Below are 22,544 nucleotides of genomic sequence, written 5' to 3'. Positions count from 1 at the left end.
ATTTTATTTATTTATTTTTATGTGGTGCTGAGGATCGAACCCAGGGCCTCACACATGCTAGGTGAGCACTCTACTGCTGAGCCACAACTCCAGCCCAGGAAATTTTTATTATATTGTCTGTTCTATTAACTGCCTAATTATTTGCACATACTAAAATAGAAAAAAAAATACAACCATTAAAGAGGATAAGGAAGGAGGAACACTAATCCCAGAAGTTCAAGGACAGGTGCACAACAAACACAGAAAGACCCCCAACTCCAAAAGAGAAAGAGAGAAAGAGAAATTTTCATCCTAAGAGTGAAGATTTGAAGAATCACAATGTAAGCTTTTTTTAAAGGACAATAATCAGAAATAAGAAATTAGGACAAAGTATGAGAAAAATAAAGAAAAAATATCTAACAAAAAGTAAAAAAAAAAAAGGAAAAGAGAAAGATAAAGATGGAGAGGAAATTTTAAAAAGGTAAAAAGAGAGGGAAGACAAAAAAACAGGAATAAAAGTCAACAAGAATTAATCAAGAACTACATTGAAAAAAAAAAAAAAAGAACAACAACAACAACATGAAACCAGACCAATCCCCAAATTGATATACAGAAATGTGGAATCATTATCCTAACTGTGAATTTAGAGATGTCACCTAATTTGGCTGGGGGTGTAACTCAATGGTACAGCACATGTTTAATATGCACTAGGCTCTGGGTTCAATCCCAAAGATCAAAAAAAGAAAGAATAAAATATTATCTCAATAAATATTGAACTCTCGTGAAAACCAAACAGGCAGACCCCAGGTAGATGGGGATACATCCAAGGAACACAGGAGCCAACTGAAAGAGCTCCCAATAGCCAATGCTTTTATCTTAAAACAAACTTAAAAAAAAAAAAAAAAGAATCGAGTCTAAAATAAACAAAATAGTATTGGAGTACAATTGCCAAGTATAAAATAAAATATCAATAAGCACATAGTCTTATAAATAAATGCTTGAATAAAAAAATAATAATAAATGGAAAACAGACAAATCTCCCATGCAGAAGACCTGTTAATAACCTTCCATCAAGGAGGGCCAGCCTCATTCACCTAAATATGGGCTATGCAGTGGTTTCCCTGCAAAGAGTACAATATGAAGGAGAGGGGGAAACTTCACAGCAGACAAACCCAAGGGACATTTTTATCTCAGTCAGGTGGTCGAGGTCAGCATCAACAGTGACAAGCCACACTGATAGCACGTACCCTTGAACCAATGTGATAAGAATAGCACCTTGGTTTTGGGGTTTAGCTTATTTCTCTTCGCATAATATTTCTACAGCTCCATCCATTTACTTACAAATGCCATAATTTCATTCTTCTTTAAGGCTGAGTAATATTCTGCATTCTATTGTCTTATATAATTAATTAGAATAAATTTTAAAAAAACCAGCATCTTGCCTCTAGGCCTTCTTCCCAAGAACCCACGAATACACTGATTATGAGGGAAAAAATATGAAACCAATTGTAATAAAGACACCTCCTGCAAATGCCTGACCAGCAATCTACAAAACTGTCAAGGTCATAAAAAACAAAAACGTGTAAGAAACAGTCCAGTCAAGAGTTGCCTAGGAGACAAGATAACTAAATGTAATATGGTCCCAGGGAGCATTCTGAAAGAGAAAAAGGTCATTAAGTAAAAACTAAAGAAATTCAAAGAAAGCATGGCTTTTAATTGTAATGATATGTCACTATTGGTTCTTTAGTTACAACAAATGTACCATATAATGTAAAATTTTAAGAATGAGGAAACTGGTGTAGGGTATGTGGAAACTTACTGTAATATATTTTCAACTTTTTTAAAGTCTAAAACTGTTATAAAAAATGAAGCCTGTTTAAAAATAAATGAAGCCAGGCATGGTGGCACACACCTGTAATCCCAGTAGCTTGTGGGGCTGAGACAGGAGGATCTCAAGTTCAAGACCAGCCTCAGCATCTTAGCAAGGCCCTAATCAACTTAGTGAGACCCTGTTTCAAAATAAAAAATTTAAAAAGGGCTGGGGATGAAGCTCCATGGTAAATTGCCCCTGGGTTAAATCCCTATACCAAAATAAATAAATATCCAATTAAAAAATAAATGGAGGACTTTATATACAGAGATATGAAAAATTGTATTCTATATGTTTAATAAGAATTGTAATGCATTCCACTGCTGTCATGTATTTAAAAAAATAAAATCAATAAAAGATTAAATAAATAAATAAATAAATGGAGGGATGAAGTATCAATACTTGCTATAGCATGGGGGAATCTTGGAAACATTATGCAAATTTAAAGTAGACAGTCACAAAAGATCACATATTTTATGATTTCATGTATGTGAAATGTTCAGAATTGGCATGGAGAGGTTGGAAGATGGAGAGTGACTGCTAATGGTCCCAGAGTTTCCTTATAGGGTGATGAATGTTCTACAATTGATAGTGGTGGTGGTCAAACAATATTGTGAATATATTACCTTAAGTTGTACCCTTAAATGGTTAAATTATATGCTATGTGAATTATCTCAATAAAACTGCTTAAAACCAAAAAAAAAAAAAATGGGCTGAGGGTATAGCTCAATGGTAGAGAGAAAGCTTAGCATGCAAGATGTTGTGAATTCAATCCTTAGCACCAAAAACAAAAAACTATTTTTAATACTATATATATATATAAGTGACAAATCCCCAGTCACCTGGCCACTGGTGTACAGGAGCCAGCTGGCTCACACTAATTTAAGAGAGCTGAATATTAAATGTTCAGTAGTTTTGTAATCTGTTTTTTAAAAATAGTCATCATTAAAAATTAAACTATGAGGGGAGGGAGGGAAAGGGTGGAGGCATGGGGGGGCAGGAAAGATGGTGGAATGAGATGAACATCATTACCCTAGGTACATGTATGACTGCACATGTGGTGCAACTCTACATCATGTACAACCAGAGAAATGTGTACAATAAATCAAAATGCATTCTGCTATCATGTAAAACTAATTAGAACAAATAAAAATTTTTTAAAAAATTTTAAAAATTAGGGGCTGGGGATGTGGCTCAAGCGGTAGCGCGCTCGCCTGGCATGCGTGCGGCCCGGGTTCGATCCTCAGCACCACATACCAACAAAGATGTTGTGTCCGCCGAGAACTAAAAAAAATAAATAAATATTAAAAATTCTCTCTCTCTCTCTCTCCTCTCTCTCTCTCTACCCTCTCTCACTCTCTCTTTAAAAAAAAAAATTTAAAAATTAAACTATGTAAATATACAATTAAATGCTATTAAAAGCAAGAGTGACAAATACTCAAAACTTATCATTCCCCAATTACTATATTTGCATTTTACTAGCATTTATGGATAGGGTTATTTATGTCCATTGCATTTGTATGATGGACATAACATAATGGTGTGCTGCTCCACATTTTTTCCCAAATCTATGCTCAGTGACTTCATGACAGCAACTTGAAATCAGCCATATCGGTCGTATTTGCACCAAAAAAAAAATAAGCAAATGAGAACTTGATTGTTCTTTTGTTGAATGCTAAAAAATGGATGGAGAAATTGTTAAGAATATACATAAATCCTAAAAGTATGTCCTATCTGTAGCTCTTACACTGTGATAGTATAAAAAAATTCAAGAAATATTTTTCCAGTATTTGACTTAGCAAAGCAATAACTCCTGTCACACTGAAGAACAAGTGAAATTTTGACATTCCTCGTTGCTATTCCACTTAATCATTAACATAAAGGAAATTATCAACCAAAGTGTAGTTCATGTAAGAACTACACATGCTCAGCAAACTGCAGCCCCACATTGCCTACAGATGATTGTAAGAGCTTGACAAAAACCAACTAGCACTTTGCGGCTATTTGAAATTTATAATGCATAGCATATATTATTATTGACAAACTGTGTCCTACATATCTTTTACCTCAGTAAAATTTATGACATGTTTAGATGTGTGTGTTTCACATTGTTCTGGAGAGCCAGCCACTGAACATTTACAATATATGCCCTGGTGATAAAACTGAGACTAGAATTTTTATCTCTTGATCTGTTGGTTCATTATAACTTTCACTAACTCTGTATACCTCTTTTTATTACTTTAATTCTTTTTTCTTTTAGGGTTGAGGATTTAACCAGGGTTTTGTGCATGCTAAACACAAGCTCTACCACTGAGCTCTATACCTCCAGCGCTGACTTTTGTTTTTAATGTCGTTTTGTTTATGAAAAAACAGAATTCAAAGTAAAGTGCTTTTCAGAAAGAAGTCATTTTAATCTTGCTTTTAAAGTCTTGATTTAATGACGTTAAAATAAATTATGATTTGATAGTGATCTCTGCAAACATAACTGGCGCAGTATTTAGGGCTTTCTAGTAAGGACAACAGAGAGAGCAGCAGTTTCTGTTCCTAGAAGTTCTGTTTTAATAGGAGGAGGGAATGGAAAGGGGAGATACATAACAACCATAATTCAAGACTCAAAGAAACATCTCATGAGGGATTTACAACAGAAATAACAGGATCAAGAAGAACACAATAGAAGGAAATTAAGACCAAGGCTCAAATTATTCCAATAAAGTCACTGTCTGCTTCCAGCTGTGGCTCCACCCCTAATATTACTGAAGTTACTAACTAATTGGTAGGAATTCCTCATTTCATGAAATTCAATAAAGAGTTTAAGCTAAACCCTCTAGGACTAAAATATAATGTTGCTGTGTTTGCTTATATAGAGATATTAGTTTCAAATCAACTTTATGCTGAACCTTTAAAAAAATTGTTTTAAAAAGAAAGAAGCTTCTTTACCTTCTGGATCCAGCAATTTGGGGATTTTTAATTCTCGTTCTGCAATTCCAAAGGCCTCTTTCAGATTGTCCTTGTTGGATCGATGCTTCATCCTCTTCATGTCAATTAGGTCTGGTCGCAAGGCATGAATGACAGCCAGAAAAGCCATCCCGTTTCTCCAGCTTGACTTAAAATCTGTCACACTGACAGACTCATACCTATCGCAGAACGACATGATACACACTGTTAAAAATAATAGATCAAAACACTCCCACTATATTCAATAGTAATTAAAACGTTTCAGTGAACCCAATAACCAATATAAACCATTCTACGAACACTTTTATCTTCTAGTCAAATTAAAGCATAAGTTAAACTGCACCTCTGCTGTAGTGCTAGAAATGCAAATTCTCAGGCCATTCTCCACAACCTAATGAATCACTCTAGAAGTGGGCCCGAAATCCGCATCTTTAAAAGCCCCCAAGATGATAATGATACTCATTCAAGTTCAATACTCTTCATGCACAAGCTGCTGGCTCAAGACTGACTCTAGACTTTCACCTTCAGTTACGATCCTTCACTTGACTAACAATTTTTCTTCTCACTGGAGCAATTAAGTGACAAATTGGGCCTCATCATTAGCTAGTAGCCCACAGGATAGATGGACTTGGCCATTCCTTGGTTTAAAAGTCTGTCATTGTACATAAATGGGCAAACGAAATGTGGTCTATACAGTGGAAGATTGGCCTAAGGAAGGCAGGAAATGCTGAGATGAGCTGTGACGTGGATGAATCCAAATGAATTAAGCCAGCTATAAAGGACACATACTGTATGATTCCACTCATACATGGCAGCCAGAGTAGACAAGTACATAAAGACAGAAAGGGGGATGGTGGCTGGGCAGGGTGGCACATGCCTGTAATCCTTGCAGCTCAGGAGGCTGAGGCAGAGGATCACAAGTTCAATGTCAGTCTCAGCAACTTAGTGAGGCCCTAAACACTTAGCAGGGCCCTGTCTCAAAATAAAAAATAAAAAAGGAAAAAAAATGAAAAAAATAAATAAATAAAAAATAAAAAAGGGCTGGGGATGTGGCTCAGTGGTTAAGTACATTGGGTTCAATCCTCAGTACTCACAAAAATTAAAATAAGAAAAAAAAAAGTAGAATGGTAGATGCCAGGGACTGGAGGGGGAAGAAAGGATAGATAGTTGTTGTTTAACTGGTACAAAATTTCAGTTGAGCAAAATGAAAGAAGTTCTGATGTGGCTGGTGGTCAAGGCTACACAGCAACGTATGAACGCCACTGAACTGTACACTTAAAAATGGTGAAAATGGTAAATCTTATGTTATGCATAATAACCTCTCAGGCCCTCAAGGGCCCTCTACCTCTCCCATCTCTGCATGTCCCCTGCTCTTACAGTGCTGTGGCCACCCTGGCCTCCCTCCTGATGTCAAAGCCACACTCCTCCCACTGGAATGCTTTCTCACAGACACTCACACTTCCACCAAAGCCTTCCCCTCTGGGTCTCAGTTCCAAGGCCCCTCCCCAGAGAGGCCCTGCCTGGCCATCCTCTCTCTAACCAAAACAATTCTGACCACAGCATAAATCCTGCCTCATCTTGTTGCCAACTCTAATTATCACAGTTCTTTATCTGTTTCCCTCATCAGGATGCAGGTCCCTGAGAGGCAAGGCCTTGCCGTTCTTGTTTACCACAGCAGACTCACTTGCCAAACTCTGCTCGGCATATGATGGGGGCTTACTATATGTATCTATATATTTTGAATCACTCATTCAACACATTTCTATATTATATTTCTCTATATTTTGCAAGAGGAAGTCTTTTACAAGTACAGATGCCAACAAAATTTGAGAAATATTCCAGAACAACTATAATTTCCTTTACTCTCTCATTAAAAAAAACAAAAACATAAAGATATTCACTAGAAAAAAGCTACTCAGTAGGGCTGGGGGTGTAGCTCAGAGGTATAGCACTTGCCTAGCATGCATGAGGCCCTGGGTTCCATCAGAGCCCTGGAAAAGGAGTGGGGAAGGGGGGCCGGGGAAGGGGAGGCAGGAGAGGAAGAGCGGGAGGGAAGTAGAAAATGAGAGCGAGAGAGATTAGGTACCCTGGATTACCAGTTAGAAGTACTGGGAGCTAGGACTTCAAACCCAGGAATTCTGGCTTCAGCCTGTGCTCCAAGACAGTAAGTTAAACTAATGGCTAAAGGAATGTAGTTCAGAGCTGAGGGCAGGCCCAGACCCTTTCCATGGGGCTGAGAGGGCCAGAACCAGCTCATCACTGAGCAGCAGGCACTGTGTCAACAGAGCACCAGGCCCGGAGGTTAGTTCTGCATTGATGAGCTGAAGCCAGTACCACAAAGATGTCACTGCCAGGTCTTCAGAGAGCACACGGTTAGGCTGGGGACTGATTGGCAGGATCTAAGCTCACTTAGAAATAGAGAAGGCAGCCAGATTCATGTTTTTTCACTAAGAAGAAAACACAACATACTACAATATAGTCTTATACCTGAGTCCCCAAAAAACTACAGAATATCGAAATACAAGTCACCTAAAAAATATCACCAATGATGGCCAAAAAGAATAAATCAAGACAAATCACTTAAGAGGTGCTGCACCTTAAGTTTAGCATCAGCTGTAGAGTTGAAAAGTGATGAGGGACAGACATGGAGAAAAGAAACACTGTGGTAAAAATACGAGGATTTGAAAGGATATAAAGGTTATTTATTCATAAATCAAATATGATATAATAATGCTTTTTGTACATGCAGTTTTATTTTTTATTATTATTATTATTTCTTATCTTTTTTTTATTGGTTGTTCACAACATTACAAAGCTCTTGACATATCATATTTCATACATTAGATTGAAGTGGGTTATGAACCCCCAATTTTACCCCAAATGCAGATTGCAGAATCACGTCGGTTACACATCCACAATTTTACATAATGCCCTATTAGTAACTGTTGTATTCTGCTACCTTTCCTATCCCCTACTATCCCCCCTCCCCTTCCCTCACATCTTCTCTCTCTACCCCATCTACTGTAATTCATTTCTCTCCTTGTTTATTTTCCCATTCCCCTCACAACCTCTTATATGTAATTTTGTATAGCAATGAGGGTCTCCCTTCATTTCCATGCAATTTCCCTTTTCTCTCCCTTTCCCTCCCATCTCATGTCTCTGTTTAAAGTTAATCTTTTCTTCCTGCTCTTCCTCCCTACTCTGTTCATAGTTGCTCTCATTATATCAAAGAAGACATCTGGTATTTGTTTTTTAGGGATTGGCTAGCTTCACTAAGCATAATCTGCTCTAGTGCCATCCATTTCCCTGCAAATTCCATGATTTTGTCATTTTTTTAGTGCTGCGTAATATTCCATGGTGTATAAATGCCACATTTTTTTTTTATCCATTCATCTACTGAAGGGCATCGGGGTTGGTTCCACAGTCTAGCTATTGTGAATTGTGCTGCTATGAACATCGTTATGGCAGTATCCCTGTAGCATGCTCTTTTAAGGTCTTCAGGGAATAGTCCGAGAAGGGCAATAGCTGGGTCAAATGGTGGTTCCATTCCCAGCTTTCCCAGGAATCTCCATACTGCTTTCCAAATTGGCCACACCAATTTGCAGTCCCACCAGCAATGTACAAGTGTACCCTTTTCTCCACATCCTCGCCAGCACTTGTTGTTGTTTGACTTCATAGTGGCTGCCAATCTTACTGGAGTGAGATGGTATCTTAGGGTGGTTTTGATTTGCATTTCTCTGACTGCTAGCGATGGTGAGCATTTTTTCATGTACTTGTTGATTGATTGTATGTCCTCCTCTGTGAAGTGTCTGTTCAGGTCCTTGGCCCATTTGTTGATTGGGTTATTTGTTATCTTATTGTCTAATTTTTTGAGTTCTTTGTTTACTGTGGATATTAGGGCTCTATCTGAAGTGTGAGGAGTAAAAATTTGTTCCCAGGATGTAGGCTCCCTTATTTACCTCTCTTATTGTTTCTCTTGCTGAGAAAAAACTTTTTAGTTCAAGTAGGTCCCATTTGTTGATTCTTGTTATTAACTCCTGTGCTATGGGCGTCCTATTAAGGAATTTGGAGCCCGACCCCACAATATGTAGATCGGAGCCAACTTTTTCTTCTATCAGATGCAGAGTCTCTGATTTGATATCAAGCTCCTTGATCCATTTTGAGTTAACTTTTGTGCATGTACATGCAGTTTTAAATAAAAACTAAAATTTTCTCCGTAGAAAGTTCATTTAATGTATCTAAGACCTGTAAGTGGTGCATGTTTGTGAGTGAATGACAACTAAATAAAGGTGAGGCTGAAGGCAGAAAGGAACCTCTATCTCTCAGCCTTTCATTAGGAAGAACTTACTCAGACGTCCCCATCTGAAAGGCCTCTGAAGCCTATTTATGACTCTATTTACCTAGACAATGCTACCACATGATGAGCAATGCCCTGCTGTTCTTCTAGTGGGGAGATCTCCTACATATTAATCCCTCATCCTTCCCAAACTCCAATGGCTAGAATAACCATTGGTGAAAACAGAAAGAAAATGTTTCCCAAAAGCAGAAATACATTTCTTTAACAATAAATTATGACCACTACCTTCCCTTTATCATCCCCACTTTTTAAAAACACATTGTCTCTAGTTTCTTTGTTTCCCAACTGAGTTGAGTAATAACTAATAAAGTCTTTACTTCTAAGTAATAAAGACTGTGGTTTCTTCATGTAATCATGACAGTATCAAGAGAAAACTTTATGTATTGGTTACTTCCTCACTTATTGGTTAATTGATACATTCAACGCACATTAATGGAACACCTAGCATGAACTCTCATTTCCTAAGTCCTGGGGATACACAGTCACTTAAGATATGGTTTAACTTTCAAAGATCTCATAGTGTGGTAAAATCCCTTAAATATAAACCCATCCTGCAGATGCACAGAAGAATAGTGCCTGAAGAAGAAAATTTCCACACAACAGCAGACCACCTAAACACTGCAATGGGAGTAAGTTTACCCAGATATTTCACTTTCTGGCCTTCAAAACCAAAACTGGCCAAGCCCATGAACTTCCATATTTGGAACACTCACTAAAAAAATGAAGGGAGATAGAATTTTCTCTTTAGGTGTAGGAGGCCTTGGGGTAGCTGTTAAACCCAGTCAGGCCTGATCTTCAGGCCTGGAAGTCACTGTGTTAGTGGAAACGACTGTCCTGTGTCTCTCTGGATCCCAGCAAAGAACTTACCTGGCACATTTGTCTTGAGCCCACAAGAGAAGAACTTTCTTTGCAGACAACTGCCATCGCTCTTGGACTTTGAGGCATCTCTTTGCTGGAGGACTTGAGGTAGGAGATGAATCAGCCACACTCATATCATCCGGGGAAGGTTGATTGTAATTGCAAGAATCAGATTGGGCAAGATCCTCAATCTAAGGAAAGCATGATTGTCATCATGTATAAAAACATGTTACCAGGACTGAACCAAAATCCTTAGCCAAAAGAAGACCAAAAAGTATTCTGTAATAGTGACAGCTAACTCTTGGTAAAGGAGCTCTGGACAAATCCTTCAGTAACAGCATTTATGATCTAGGTCATACTTTGGCTTTCCATACTTTCATCTAGACTTGGGTCATTCCTGGCCTTACCCAGGTATGGCACCCCACATAGAAGGCAAGCATCCATTCATTCCCTGACCTGGTTACAGAGCACTTCCCTGAAGCCCAACATTTGCCAAACTAAACCAAACTAAACTAAACTTAGCTCCTGGGTTGCAATATCTTTAGAGACTGAACCAATCAAAATGCACCTGAATCATTAAACATCAAGAACAAATGTACAGGGCTAGGGTTGTGGCTCAGTTGTGGAGTGCTTGCCTAGCATGTGTGAGGCACTGGGATTGATCCTCACCATCACATATAAATAAATAAAATAAAGGTACTGTGTCCATCTACCACTAAAAATACTTTAAAACAGTGGGTGGGGTTGTAGCTCAGTGGTACAGGACTGGCCTAGCATGTGTGAAGCCCTGGATGTGATTCTCAGCAATTCATATAAATAAGTAAAATAAAGGTCCATTGACAACTATATATATATTTAAAATATATTAAAATAAATACATACATTTATTTTAATATATTTTAAATATATATTTTATAAATTTATTTTAAATATATGTATATATTTAAAATATATTAAAATAAAGGTCCATTGACAACTGAATATATATATATTTTTTTTTAAAAAAAGAATGTACATGCAGGAAAGAAAAACAATTAACCATATGGAAAACAAGTCCCAAGAAAAAAAATAAAATTGCCATTAAGTACATTCCAGTAGTAATTTAAGAAAGCTAGCCTGGCATGGTGGCACACACCTATAATCCCAGTGGCTTCTGAGGCTAAGGCAGGAGGATCGCAAGTTCAAAGCCAGCTTCAGCAAGTTAGCGAGGGCCTAAGCAACTCAGTGAGACCCTGTCTCTAAATAAAATACATAAAAGGGCTGGAGATGTTTTACTCAGTTTTACTCTTAATGCTTTACTCTTAATGTTTTACTCATTAAGCACCTTGAGTTCAATCCCTGGTACCAAAAATATAATAATAAGTAATTTAAGAACGCTAAATGTATTCAATGAAAGGATAGGGGTTTTTTTTATATAACACAGGTTAAAAAAAATCACATCCAGTGATGATAAAAATAAGAGAAACTACTTTTTTTTTAAGTACTAGAATCAAACCCAGAATTTTGAGCATTTTATGGAACCACTATCTACCACTGAGCTATATCTATAGTCTTTTTTAAAATTTTGAGACAAGGTCTTTCTAAGTTGCCCAGGCTAGCTTGGAACTTGTGATTCTCCTGCCTCAGCCTCCAGAGTAGCTGGGATTATAGGCATGTGCCACCACACCCAGCTATGAGAAACTGGATATTCATATCGTTAGTAAACACGGCAATTGGTTCAAATTTTGGGGGAGGGGCAACATGCTAATGTTTATCCAAAACTTAAAAAGATAAATCCACAAACATAGAAGTATTTAATATATTTTTATCAAAAATTGACACAATAACCATATAATCAATAGTAATACATGAGCCAGGTACATGGCATATGCCTATAGTCCCTATACTCTGAAGGCTGAGGCAGGAGGATTCCTTGATCCCAGGAGTTTGAACCCAGTCTGGGCAACACAGAAAGACCCCATCTCAAGAATGAACTAATTAGAGGCTGGGGATGTGGCTCAAGTGGTAGCGTGCTCGCCTAGCATACATGAGGCACTGGGTACGATTCTCAGGACCACATAAAAACAAAATAAAGATATTGTGACCACCTAAAACACTAAAAAATAAATATTTTTTAAAAATAAAAATAAATAAACTAATTATAATTATAGATGTGACCAACAAAATTAACAAACTTCATCTGATTGGCATTAATGATAGGCACTGTAATTAAAATGGCAAAACCAATATTCTTTTTTTTTTTTAGGTGGACACAATATCTTTATTTTTATTTTTATGTGGTGCTGAGAATTGAACCCAGTGCCTCAAGCGTGCTAGGCGAGCGCGCTACCACTTGAGCCATATCCCCAGCCCAAAAACCACTATTCTTTTAAAATATAAACTAAAATTGACCATGCTAAGCCATTAAAGTAAGCCTCGGCTTTTTTTGGTGGGGAGTGGACAGAGGGGTAGGGGAGCTTTACCTCTGAACTAAATCTCCAGCCCTTTTTATTTTGAGAAAGAATCTTTCTAAGTTCCCTAGGTCCTCCCTAAATTGCTGAGGCTGGCCTTGAACTTGCCACCCTTCTGCCTCAGCCTCCTGAGTTACAGGGATTACAGGATGCACCCCATACCCACCTAAGTCTTGACAATTTTGTAAAACTGAAATCATTCAGATAATATTCTCTGACCACACTAAAATTTTATTTCATGATGAAGATGAAACAAACAAAAATCACCAAATACTTGGCAATTAAGCAATAGATTCTTATAAATGTATGGGCCAAATGAGAAATCAGAGTATATTCTAAATAGAACAATAATTAAATTATATTAATTAGAAGAAGCAATATTTTAAAGACACCAATTTCTTAAAAAACATTCCATATATTCAATCCTAATCAAAATCACAGCAAATTGTGTGTGTGCATGAGGAAATTGACAAGTTATTTATAAACTCTGGGTGGAAATGCAAACAGCAAAGAATAGCCAAGATAATTCTGAAGAACAAGATGGACAAGATACACCATCAGATATCAAGACTTACTGTATTGCTATAGGAATTAATATAGTATAGTATTGGTACAAAGATAAATAATGGAACAGAATAGGTAATCTAAAAAGGGAGTCACCCATTTATGGTTACTTGATTTATGAAGGTGTTACTATAGTAGAGAAGGAAAATGACAACCCTTTCAATAAATAGTGTTGAATCAACTGGGTAGCCATATGGGAAAAAATAATTTTTGATTGCTTCAATAAAATATACTAAAAAAGGGGCTGGGGTTGTGGCTCAGTGGTGGAGTGCTCGCCTAGCATGCGCAAGGCACTGGGTTTGATCCTCAGCACCACATAAATGTAAAATAAAGATATTGTGTCCACCTAAAACTTAAAAATTTTACATATATATATATATATATATATATACTAAAAAAATCAACCCCATTGTTGAAGGATTGTATATCTAAATATGAGATAATTAAGTTTTTTGAACTATAATATCCAATAGGATCATCATTAGACACATGTGAGATCTAAATTAATGAATTAAAATTTAAAATTCAGTTCCTCAGTCATACCTGCCACATTTCAAGAGTTCAGTAGCCATGGAGATTATGGTTACTGTTTTGTACAGTGCGGCTATGGAACATTTCCATCATTACGAAAAGTTCTATTGAAGGCTGAGGATGTGGCTCACTGGTACAGTGCTCCCCTAGCAGGCTCTGAGTTCAATCCCCAGCACAACAACCAAAGAGGGAGAGAGGAAAAATACTACTGGACAGAACTGTTCTAGAAAATTATATAAGAGAATATCTTCAACATACTGGCAACAGGAAAAACACTGTTTTAAAGGATGTGAAAACTAATGGCCATAAAAGAAGTTGATAAATTCAAACTATGTTAAAATGATAAATGTCTGTTCATTAAAAAATTAAAAGGGCAAGCCACAGAGTCAGAGAACTTATTTGCAATTTATGTGTGTCCAACAGAACTTTTATCTAGAATATATTTTAAAGCTTCTACAAATCATTACACACAACATCAGAACTAAAATTAAAAATTTTAAATGCCAAGTGTTAGCAAGGATTGAATTAGAAATCTCAGTTCCAGTGGGATTGAAAATCAAATGATCCCATTAATAAACCATTTAGCAGTAAATAGTTGCCATGGTTTGCAAGTGTCCCCAAAGCTCAAGTGTTAGAAACCTGGAAGAATTAGGAGGCAAGACCTTTAAGAAGGGATTAGGTTTGAGGGTTTTGCCCTCATGAATGGACCCCTGAATTCAAATCCCCCCCAAAAAATCTGCTAAACGAATCAATAATAAGGATCAAAGGGTTGGTTATATTTAGGAAAGAAAGACAGAGACTCGGAGAGAAGACCTGGGGTGCTGGAAAAGTTCTACAATTTCATTTTTTGATTTAACTCTATTTTTTTTTTTGCAGTGCTGGGGATTGAATCCAGAGCCTTGTATATACTAAGCAAGTGCTCTGCCACTGAGCTATACCCCCAACCCACATGGGTGTGTTTATAATTTATGAAAATTCATCAAGCTCTATACATAAGACTTCTTTGTGCTTCTCTATGTGTATTAGTCACCAATAAAAGTTAATGTAAAATATTAAAACAAAGGTTCAAGTTTGTAAATACTATGGCACAATTCCATTTTGTGGAATTTGGCTCACAGAAACAGTTAAGGTTGTATACAAAGGTTTTATCTTAAGGGTATTCTTTTTTTAAATAACTTATAACACAAATAATTGTGAGCATTCTGATAGTTCATTAATGAAATATTATATATCTATATCTATATCTATATATATATCCATTAAAATATATATAAATTCAAAAAGGTATTGATTAGAATGGGTTTTCAAACAGTATGGATAACAGGATCCCATTTGTTTAAGATACACAGTTGTCCCTAGTTATCTATGGGGGATTGGCTCCAGGATCCCTCCAGGTACCAAATGTTCAAATTCCTTATATAAAGAGGCAAAGTATATGCATCTAACTATGTACATCCTCTGTATACTTTATATCATCTCAATTACTTATAATACTTAACACAATGTAAATGTTATATAAATGATTTTTCTACCACATTATTTAAAAAATAATGAAAAAGAAAAAAATCTGTGAATTTTGTCTCTGAATATCTTATAGCCTCAATTAGTTGAATCTATTGATGTGGGATACATGGATACAGAGGACAGACTGTACATGTATGAATATATATATATATATATATATATACATATATATACACATATATATATTAATTCTTGCTCATCATGAAGATTGTACATCAAATTGTTTATCATAGTTATATATGGTGGATTATAAATGATTTTCTTATTATCCATTGAAATTTTGAATTATATTTCACATGCCTTCAAAAGATAATTCATAAATATACCCATGAATTATAAAATTTTAATATTTTACCATATTTGGTTTTGTTGCTTTTTCTAATTCCATTTCCTTCTTTTCAAAGAGGAAAGAAACCACAATCCTAAATTTAGTCTTCATCATCTTTATGCATATTAGTTTATCATAAATACAAATGCATGTATCCAAAAGTAGTATGTAGTCTGGGTTTGTATGTGTTACATTTTGTATAAATTAGTTATGCTATATTCTAGTTTTTCTAAAATAAGCATTGGCTTCCCCACATATTTTTTAAAATTATTTTTAAAGTAATTATGAATATACATAAAAATGCAATCTTTTAGGTAGTACAGAAAAATTGACACTAAGTCAACATCCCAGGCCTAAAAGAACAATATTTATCAGTCATAAGTTTCATAAAGTCAGGACTATAACTGTCAGTATATCTTGATGTGCCCTAGTACAATAGCCAGATTATCATAAGAGCTCAAAAATCTCTGTGGAAGCCAGTCTCAGTGGCGCATGCCTATTATCCCAGCAGCTGGGGAGGCTGAGACATGAGAATCATGACTTCAAAGCCAGCCTCAGCAAATGCAAGGCACTATAGGGCTGGGGATGTAGTTCAGTGGTTAAGCGCCCCCTGAGTTCAATCCCCGTACCAAAATAAATAAATAATAAAAAAAATGCAACAACAACAAAAAAACTGGCAAAAGACTTGCTGCATATTTTCTGCCTATTTAAGATTTCCAGAGCATCCTCTTTGTGGAAAAGCTCAAGATTGAATCAGGCATTGAGTGACAGTTACGGCATTCCACTCAGTTCAAACTGTGGGAATTAGAGAAGTAACTTTCCTATCATCACACTACTTACATGGAAGTGCAGTATAATTGTCCAAATTAGTCCAAGAATAATGGATGGGTTTCCTTCTATAATATCAGCAACGTGGACATTTATTAGCTTGACCTGGAAATGAAGAAGTGCAGATTAAAAGAAAAAAAAATATCCCATAGCAATATAATCACTCCTGCAAATTTTCAGGTGAAATTTATACTCACTGATTGGTTTTCTAGGAACTTGAGAGCATGTTCTATATTGAGTCTACACTGGTGTGTATTAGATCCTCTATCACGAGGCTATGAAGTTCAAACAGATATATTACTCAGAAATATGAAATGCATTTTTTAAATCACAAAAAGTTTCTTTGTGTCACATAAAATCTTACCAACTGCTGTCCTGAGAGTACTTCTAGAAGATCCAGGAGGACATGCCCCTTTCTAATGTCTTCGAATAAGTCTGATATAACTGAGGGAGAGGTGTGCTGAAAAAGGACACAAGAAAAATAATCAAACTCAGATAATTTGAAAAATCATCAAATCAAAAATGCAGGACCTTCAGAATCTCATAAATGCACTCTGTATCTTCAAAAAAGCTAAGATTCAGCAGCAATTTTCTTCTTTTTTGAATTTGATTTTTATTTTATTTTTTAGATACATGACAGTAGAGTGTATTGTGACATATTATACATACATGGAGTATTACCTCTCTTTCTTCTGGTTGCACACGATATGGGGTTTCACTCATATGTGAGCATAGGAAAGTGATGTCCAATTCATTCTACTGTCTTTCCTATTCTCATCCTCCCCTTCCCTTCATTCTCCTTTGTCTAATCCACTGAACTTCTCTTCTTTTAGAAATGGAGTACCTTAAGAATCTTATAAATGCACTTTGTATCTAAAAAAAAGCTAAGATTCAGCAGCAATTTTCTTCTTAATTAATAAAATGACAAAGCCCCTGCAAAGTTCCACATCAAGCCATAGTAAGAAAGGTAGTGGGCTTAATTTATTTCATGGCAAATTTCCAGTAATACAATACTTTTCTGTGTGGAGCTTTCCCTGAGAACTTAAAACCTGTCTGTAAAAGTGACATGAAAGACATTCAAAATCAGCCAGTAGTGGCCCATTTAGAAAGCAGGTTACATTTCTGTAGTAACCTGCTTATGTATTTACCCTTTGTTCAAACTACAACCATTGTATTGGGAAAGGGAACGGTGTTAGTAAGGGACTCATTCATCCTGCATTTAGGTTATTCGAGGTGCTCAGCATCACAGAGAGGTAGGATGGCACACAGACTGCCTGGGCTTGTATCCCAGCACTATCACTTACAGACTGTGTCACTATAGGCAAGTCGAATAACTTCTCTGTGCTTTAGTTTCCTTGACCTTTATCGGGAATAATACTGCCTACCTCACAGAAATGCTGTGAAGTCATTTAAATGTCATAAGTCCTCATAATAGTTACATGTAGAGATTCCGGATAGTGCCTACCATATAACACTCAGTATAAACGAATCATTGTTTTTATTTCATCTGATGAAAGAGACATTGCTACTTTTTACTACAGTGTCCCCTACACATAACCAAAGTACCCCTTATGTGTATGAGAAAAAATACCAAATACACCACAGCAGAGGTGACTGTCAGCACATTCTCTCATGAAAAGACATTCTGCAACCTTTCACAGGTCACAGGTGCCATCTTTTTAATGGCCTCCTTGGAGTCAAAACTGAGGGAATGAGAAGAGTAGCAAATGTCTTCATAACTTAATTTGCTCTTTTTTCCTCACCTTGGCCAACTGTGAATTTATCCAGCAGGTGAAGGTTTTCTTCTGAGTGTCTTCCTGTTTGGCTACCAAAGGAAAAAAAAAAAAAAAAAAAAAACAATAGTTGCAAAATGAGAAGCCTCAGGATCCCGGGGGAATACAGCAAACTTCTAAGTCTATCATAGCACAAGTTTACCAACGCTCTAGTTCTTAGACTAAATTTTGAACATTCATCCAAACAGTGTTTTACAAATAGCATGTTGACATGAGATTAAAAAAAAAAACTGGTTAATTGCAAAGGAACAATGGTATTTAATACTTTTTACTGAGAAAACAGTCAACTTCATAGACAGGCTTGATAGTACTATACAAGAAAAAGCGAGGAGTCCCCAACCCCAAACAAAGTCTTGAAGTAAATGTAACCCTGGAACATGTGAAGATTTTTATGCTTTTATTTATTTATTTATTTTTTTGAGGTATTAGGGCTCAAATCTAGGGCCTTGCCCATGTTACGCAAGCACTCTACCACTAAGCTATACTCCCAGACCCTGAAGTTGTTTTAAAAGGTTCATAGGGTCATTGAGGTTCAGCCTTGACATCTGTGATGAAAATCTGTCCTAGAGAATACACTGAGGCTGAATTAACTGTAAATGAGCTGTAATTCGTCAGAGACCTGGGTTTGAATCCTATGTCTGTGAGACCTTGAGACCTCATTTCAGGGAGGGATGAGCCCTCACCTCTAAAGAAGACCATCACGAGAACTGAATGATCCCCCTAAGCACTTGCCATAGGCTCTGGCACACAGTAAACAAAGGAAGTACCAGCTATTTCTCTCATTAATTCTTTTCTCAGTAAAAAGTATTAAATACCATTGTCCCTTGGTGCACACAAGAGATAGGCTTCTTTCCCCAGTCCTCCATTCAGACAGACAGAAGCAGGAATCCAGATGGCCACCCATCTCTACACCCAGGGTTCACAGCCTCATCATTATCATCAACCTTGAGTTCATCTCACATCACCCTTTATCCCTGCTTATGTCAGTCAAAACAAACACAGTCACACACACACACACACTTGGGTCCCACCCATATCCTCTCTCACATTGAGACTTTGCCTCCTGTTGCAGTTGAAACCCAGCTCTCCTCCAGGAACTTCCCCAGCAGCCCTCCCGCTTTCTCTGATATCATCAGACTATCTGCCTGTTAAAAGCCATCTACCATGCCTATCATTTACCATTATTTCTGCATGATTTTTTTGGTGGGGAGGGGCGGGTACTGGGGATTAAACTCAGGGGCACTCAACCACGGAGCCACACCCCCAGACCTATTTTGTATTTTATTTAGAGACAAGGTCTCACTGAGTTGCTTAGTGCCTCACTCTTGCTGAGGCTGGCTTTGAACTTCTGCCTCAGCCTCCAGAGCCGCTGGGATTACAGGCGTGCACCACCATGCCTGGCTTTCAGCATGAATTTAGCTTCTTCCCTACTGTCACTCTCCAGTACAGTCCCTGTCTCAAGGTTGGCAATTTCAATACTCACAGTGATGGAAGTTCCAACCTCCTAGCCTCACTATTTCTTGAATTTCTCTTCAATAAATATGTCTTCTGCCCTGCCTCCCTCACTGTCCTGGTCACACACAATATTTTTCATTTCTAATAACTACAACTCCTCCATAATCTCAATTTGGCACCCTGCTTTTAACATCACTCCCTGTCTGTCTATTGGATTGCTCCTACTAGTGGCCCAATTCCAACAATCCTTTAAGCCCTCTGGCAATTCCAAGTCACTGGTTCTTCTTGCTTTTCACTGTCCCTCATCCCCTTGAGATCCTTCCTTCCATCCTTTTCCATTTTAAATTCCATGCTCAATTTTTACCAACACTCCACAGCACCTCACCCATCTCGTATTTGCTTGACGCTTCATCCTACAGGCATGCTGCTGAATGTGGCTGGAGAAGCCCCCAAGAGTGCTGACCACCTCGATGCTGTCCAGTGGTCACCTTACCCTGGCCCTTCCTATCCCCAAATGGCAATTTCACAACTTCTCCTTCTTCCTCAAACATCCAGTATTTGCCCCCATCCTTACTGTCAGCCAAGACCCTGCTTTTCCAAGTCATTTAGTGATCATCCCACCCCTTAACTAAGAACATACCAAAATGGTCTACCACCAACCCACAAGCACAGATGAACTAGCCTTGCTCATGGCTAAAGCCAGTCTCTTCCCTCACATGCTAGATCCTATCCCTTAGCACCTGCAAGGACATTTTGTTCCTTTCTTTTCTGTATCATTTTGGACCATTCCTATCACAATAGACTCATTTCACTCATATGTGAGCATAGGAAAGTAATGCCAATTCATTCTACTGTCTTTCCTATTCTCATCCTCCCCTTCCCTTCACTCCCCTTTGTCTAATCCACTGAACTTCTCTTCTTTCGAAATGGAGTACCTTAAGAATCTTATAAATGCACTTTGTAATTCTCCCATTAAAAACCAAAAACCAACCTTGACCTCAGTTCCCCATAATCATATCCCCTTTGTGGCAAAAAGCCTCAAAAACAATTTATTTTCACTGTCCAAATCCTCTCCTCATTTTCTTAATTGATCTCACATCAATCGGGTCTTCTTCATTCCACTGAACCTGCTCCCTCACCCAGGTCTCCGTGAATCAAGGTTATTAATGACTTCTTCTCACTAAAACCAGTGGCTGATTCTGTCTTCATCTTACCAGACCCATCAGCAGTACCCAATGCAGAGGACCTTTCTCTCTCTCCGCCTGATTCTAGGACCCATCCTCTCAATTTTCCCTCCTACATCATTGGGTGTCTCCTCTCTTTCTCTCACAATTCACAGCTAATGCCTTTGGAAATCTTCACAGGTCCACTTTCCAAATATATTCAGGATATAACCACTTCTCATTATCTCCATTACCATCACCAAGAACCAAGTCACCATTACCGCCACCTGAATTACTGCCAGCAAGCCATGATATCGCTAAAACGTTAGCTCAGATGAGGAAAGTCCTCCGCTCAAAACCTTGGTGGGGGCTTCTCGCCTCACTGCCCAACACCATCCGGCCCCCAGCTCTTTCCCACTTGTTCATTCCGTGCCAACACACCAGCCTCCTATTTCCCTCAGTCTCTCCAGACCCGTTAGGTACTAGCTGTCCTCTTCCAGAAATGCTCCTGTCACAGGTTTCCACAAAGATAACCTTCTCCTCTCCATCAAATCTTTGCTTGAGATGACACCCCCTCCCTAATGATTCCCCTACCCACTCCATTTAAAACTGGAACACCCCAACTCCTGTTCCCTCTTGTCCTGCTCTACTTGTTTTTACTTCCGCACTGGTCACCTTCTAACACTCTATGTAAGTTATTTATATGCTGTATTTATTATTTAACATCTCACTCATCTCCCAATGGAACGTCAGCACCATTCAGCCAAAGACGTTTTATCTGTGACATGTCTCCAGTACCCAAAAGAGCCTGGTCCAGGACAGACACCAAACAAATATATACTGAAATAACAATATGATCATGTGAAAAGTATTACCGTTATCCTTCTTTGCTTGCTATATTGGGAGGCAAATGAACCTTTATGAGTTTATATTCCTTTCTGTTAAAGTTATCTGCTCTACTTTCCAGGGCACCGTTTTTATTTCACTGTTCCCATCTCCCCCTATGAATCTCATCAATTCCATCACAATGGACTGAAATCGTTGGTATGTGGCCTGTCACATGAGTAGGAGCATGACATCGAATTCAAGTTTTCAAATAATGTATATTTTAATGAGAGTTCTGTTTCAGACACAGAGAAAAAGGGCTAAGCTGAGCAAATGGGAATGTAGAGTGTTACAATTATTTAGAAATACTGTGACCAGTTAAAGGTGGCATACACCTATAATTCCAGTGGCTCCGGAGGCTGAGGTAGGAGGGTTGCAAGTTCAAAGACAGCCTCAGCAAAAATGAGGCACTAAGCAAATCAGTGAGACCCTGTCTCTAAATAAAACACAAAATAGGGTTGGGGATATGGTTCAGTGGTCCAGTGCCCCTGAGTTCAATCCCTGGTACAAAAAAAAAAAAGAAGAAGAAGAAGAAGCACTTAGTCGCAATGTAATTTTTTTCCTTTTTAAATCCATGTCATTTTTCATGCATTATCAGTTTAAGTTAGTCATAGCACAGTGACTTACCCTTTCTAGCATGCTCCATAATGGTGAGCTACACAAACTAACTGGACACTCTGGGCTTTTGAGAGTTATTGCTATTTTATATTAAGCCCATGTTGCAGAAGAATTACAAGAACCGTAATTTTGCCCTAGTAACTCAAAATGTTACTAAGTCTCCTGGAATTTTGAAATATGATTGTCCCTAGTTTCAGCAGGTGATAGAACAATAAATTTTAGACATTTAGACACTGAAGGCTAATTTTGTTTCTCAATAGAAAAAAAAGCTGGAGAACAAGTTTTTATGATTCCAAGATCAAGTTACATGCATACAATAATGTTAAACAAGTAAGGAAGGACCTAGCCATTCCCAACAATAAAGCAGAAGTTCAAAATAAAGACAA

The 22,544-nt window shown here is 37.6% G+C and overlaps 1 protein-coding gene across 7 annotated transcripts in view; it reads right to left on the bottom strand.

Moving 5' to 3' along the window:
- SYNE2 (spectrin repeat containing nuclear envelope protein 2) overlaps positions 1-22,544 on the bottom strand; it is a 336,255-nt gene that overhangs the window by 238,575 nt on the left and 75,136 nt on the right. For all 7 annotated transcript variants that reach the window (XM_081290325.1, XM_081290328.1, XM_081290329.1 and 4 more), the window contains exons 3-8: positions 18,008-18,069; positions 16,609-16,704; positions 16,442-16,519; positions 16,257-16,349; positions 10,029-10,210; positions 4,787-4,983 (exon numbers count right to left, since the gene is read on the bottom strand). In XM_081290325.1, the coding sequence (XP_081146451.1) occupies positions 4,787-4,983; positions 10,029-10,210; positions 16,257-16,349; positions 16,442-16,519; positions 16,609-16,704; positions 18,008-18,069 (708 nt within the window). The remainder of the gene's footprint in view (positions 1-4,786; positions 4,984-10,028; positions 10,211-16,256; positions 16,350-16,441; positions 16,520-16,608; positions 16,705-18,007; positions 18,070-22,544) is intronic.

The sequence above is a fragment of the Spermophilus citellus genome (genome assembly GCF_964194105.1).
Source record: "Spermophilus citellus genome assembly, chromosome: 4".
In the NCBI taxonomy this organism is placed as follows: Eukaryota; Metazoa; Chordata; class Mammalia; order Rodentia; family Sciuridae; genus Spermophilus; species Spermophilus citellus.
Note: the sequence above shows the minus strand (reverse complement) of the source record. Positions and strands in the feature narration are given on the sequence as shown.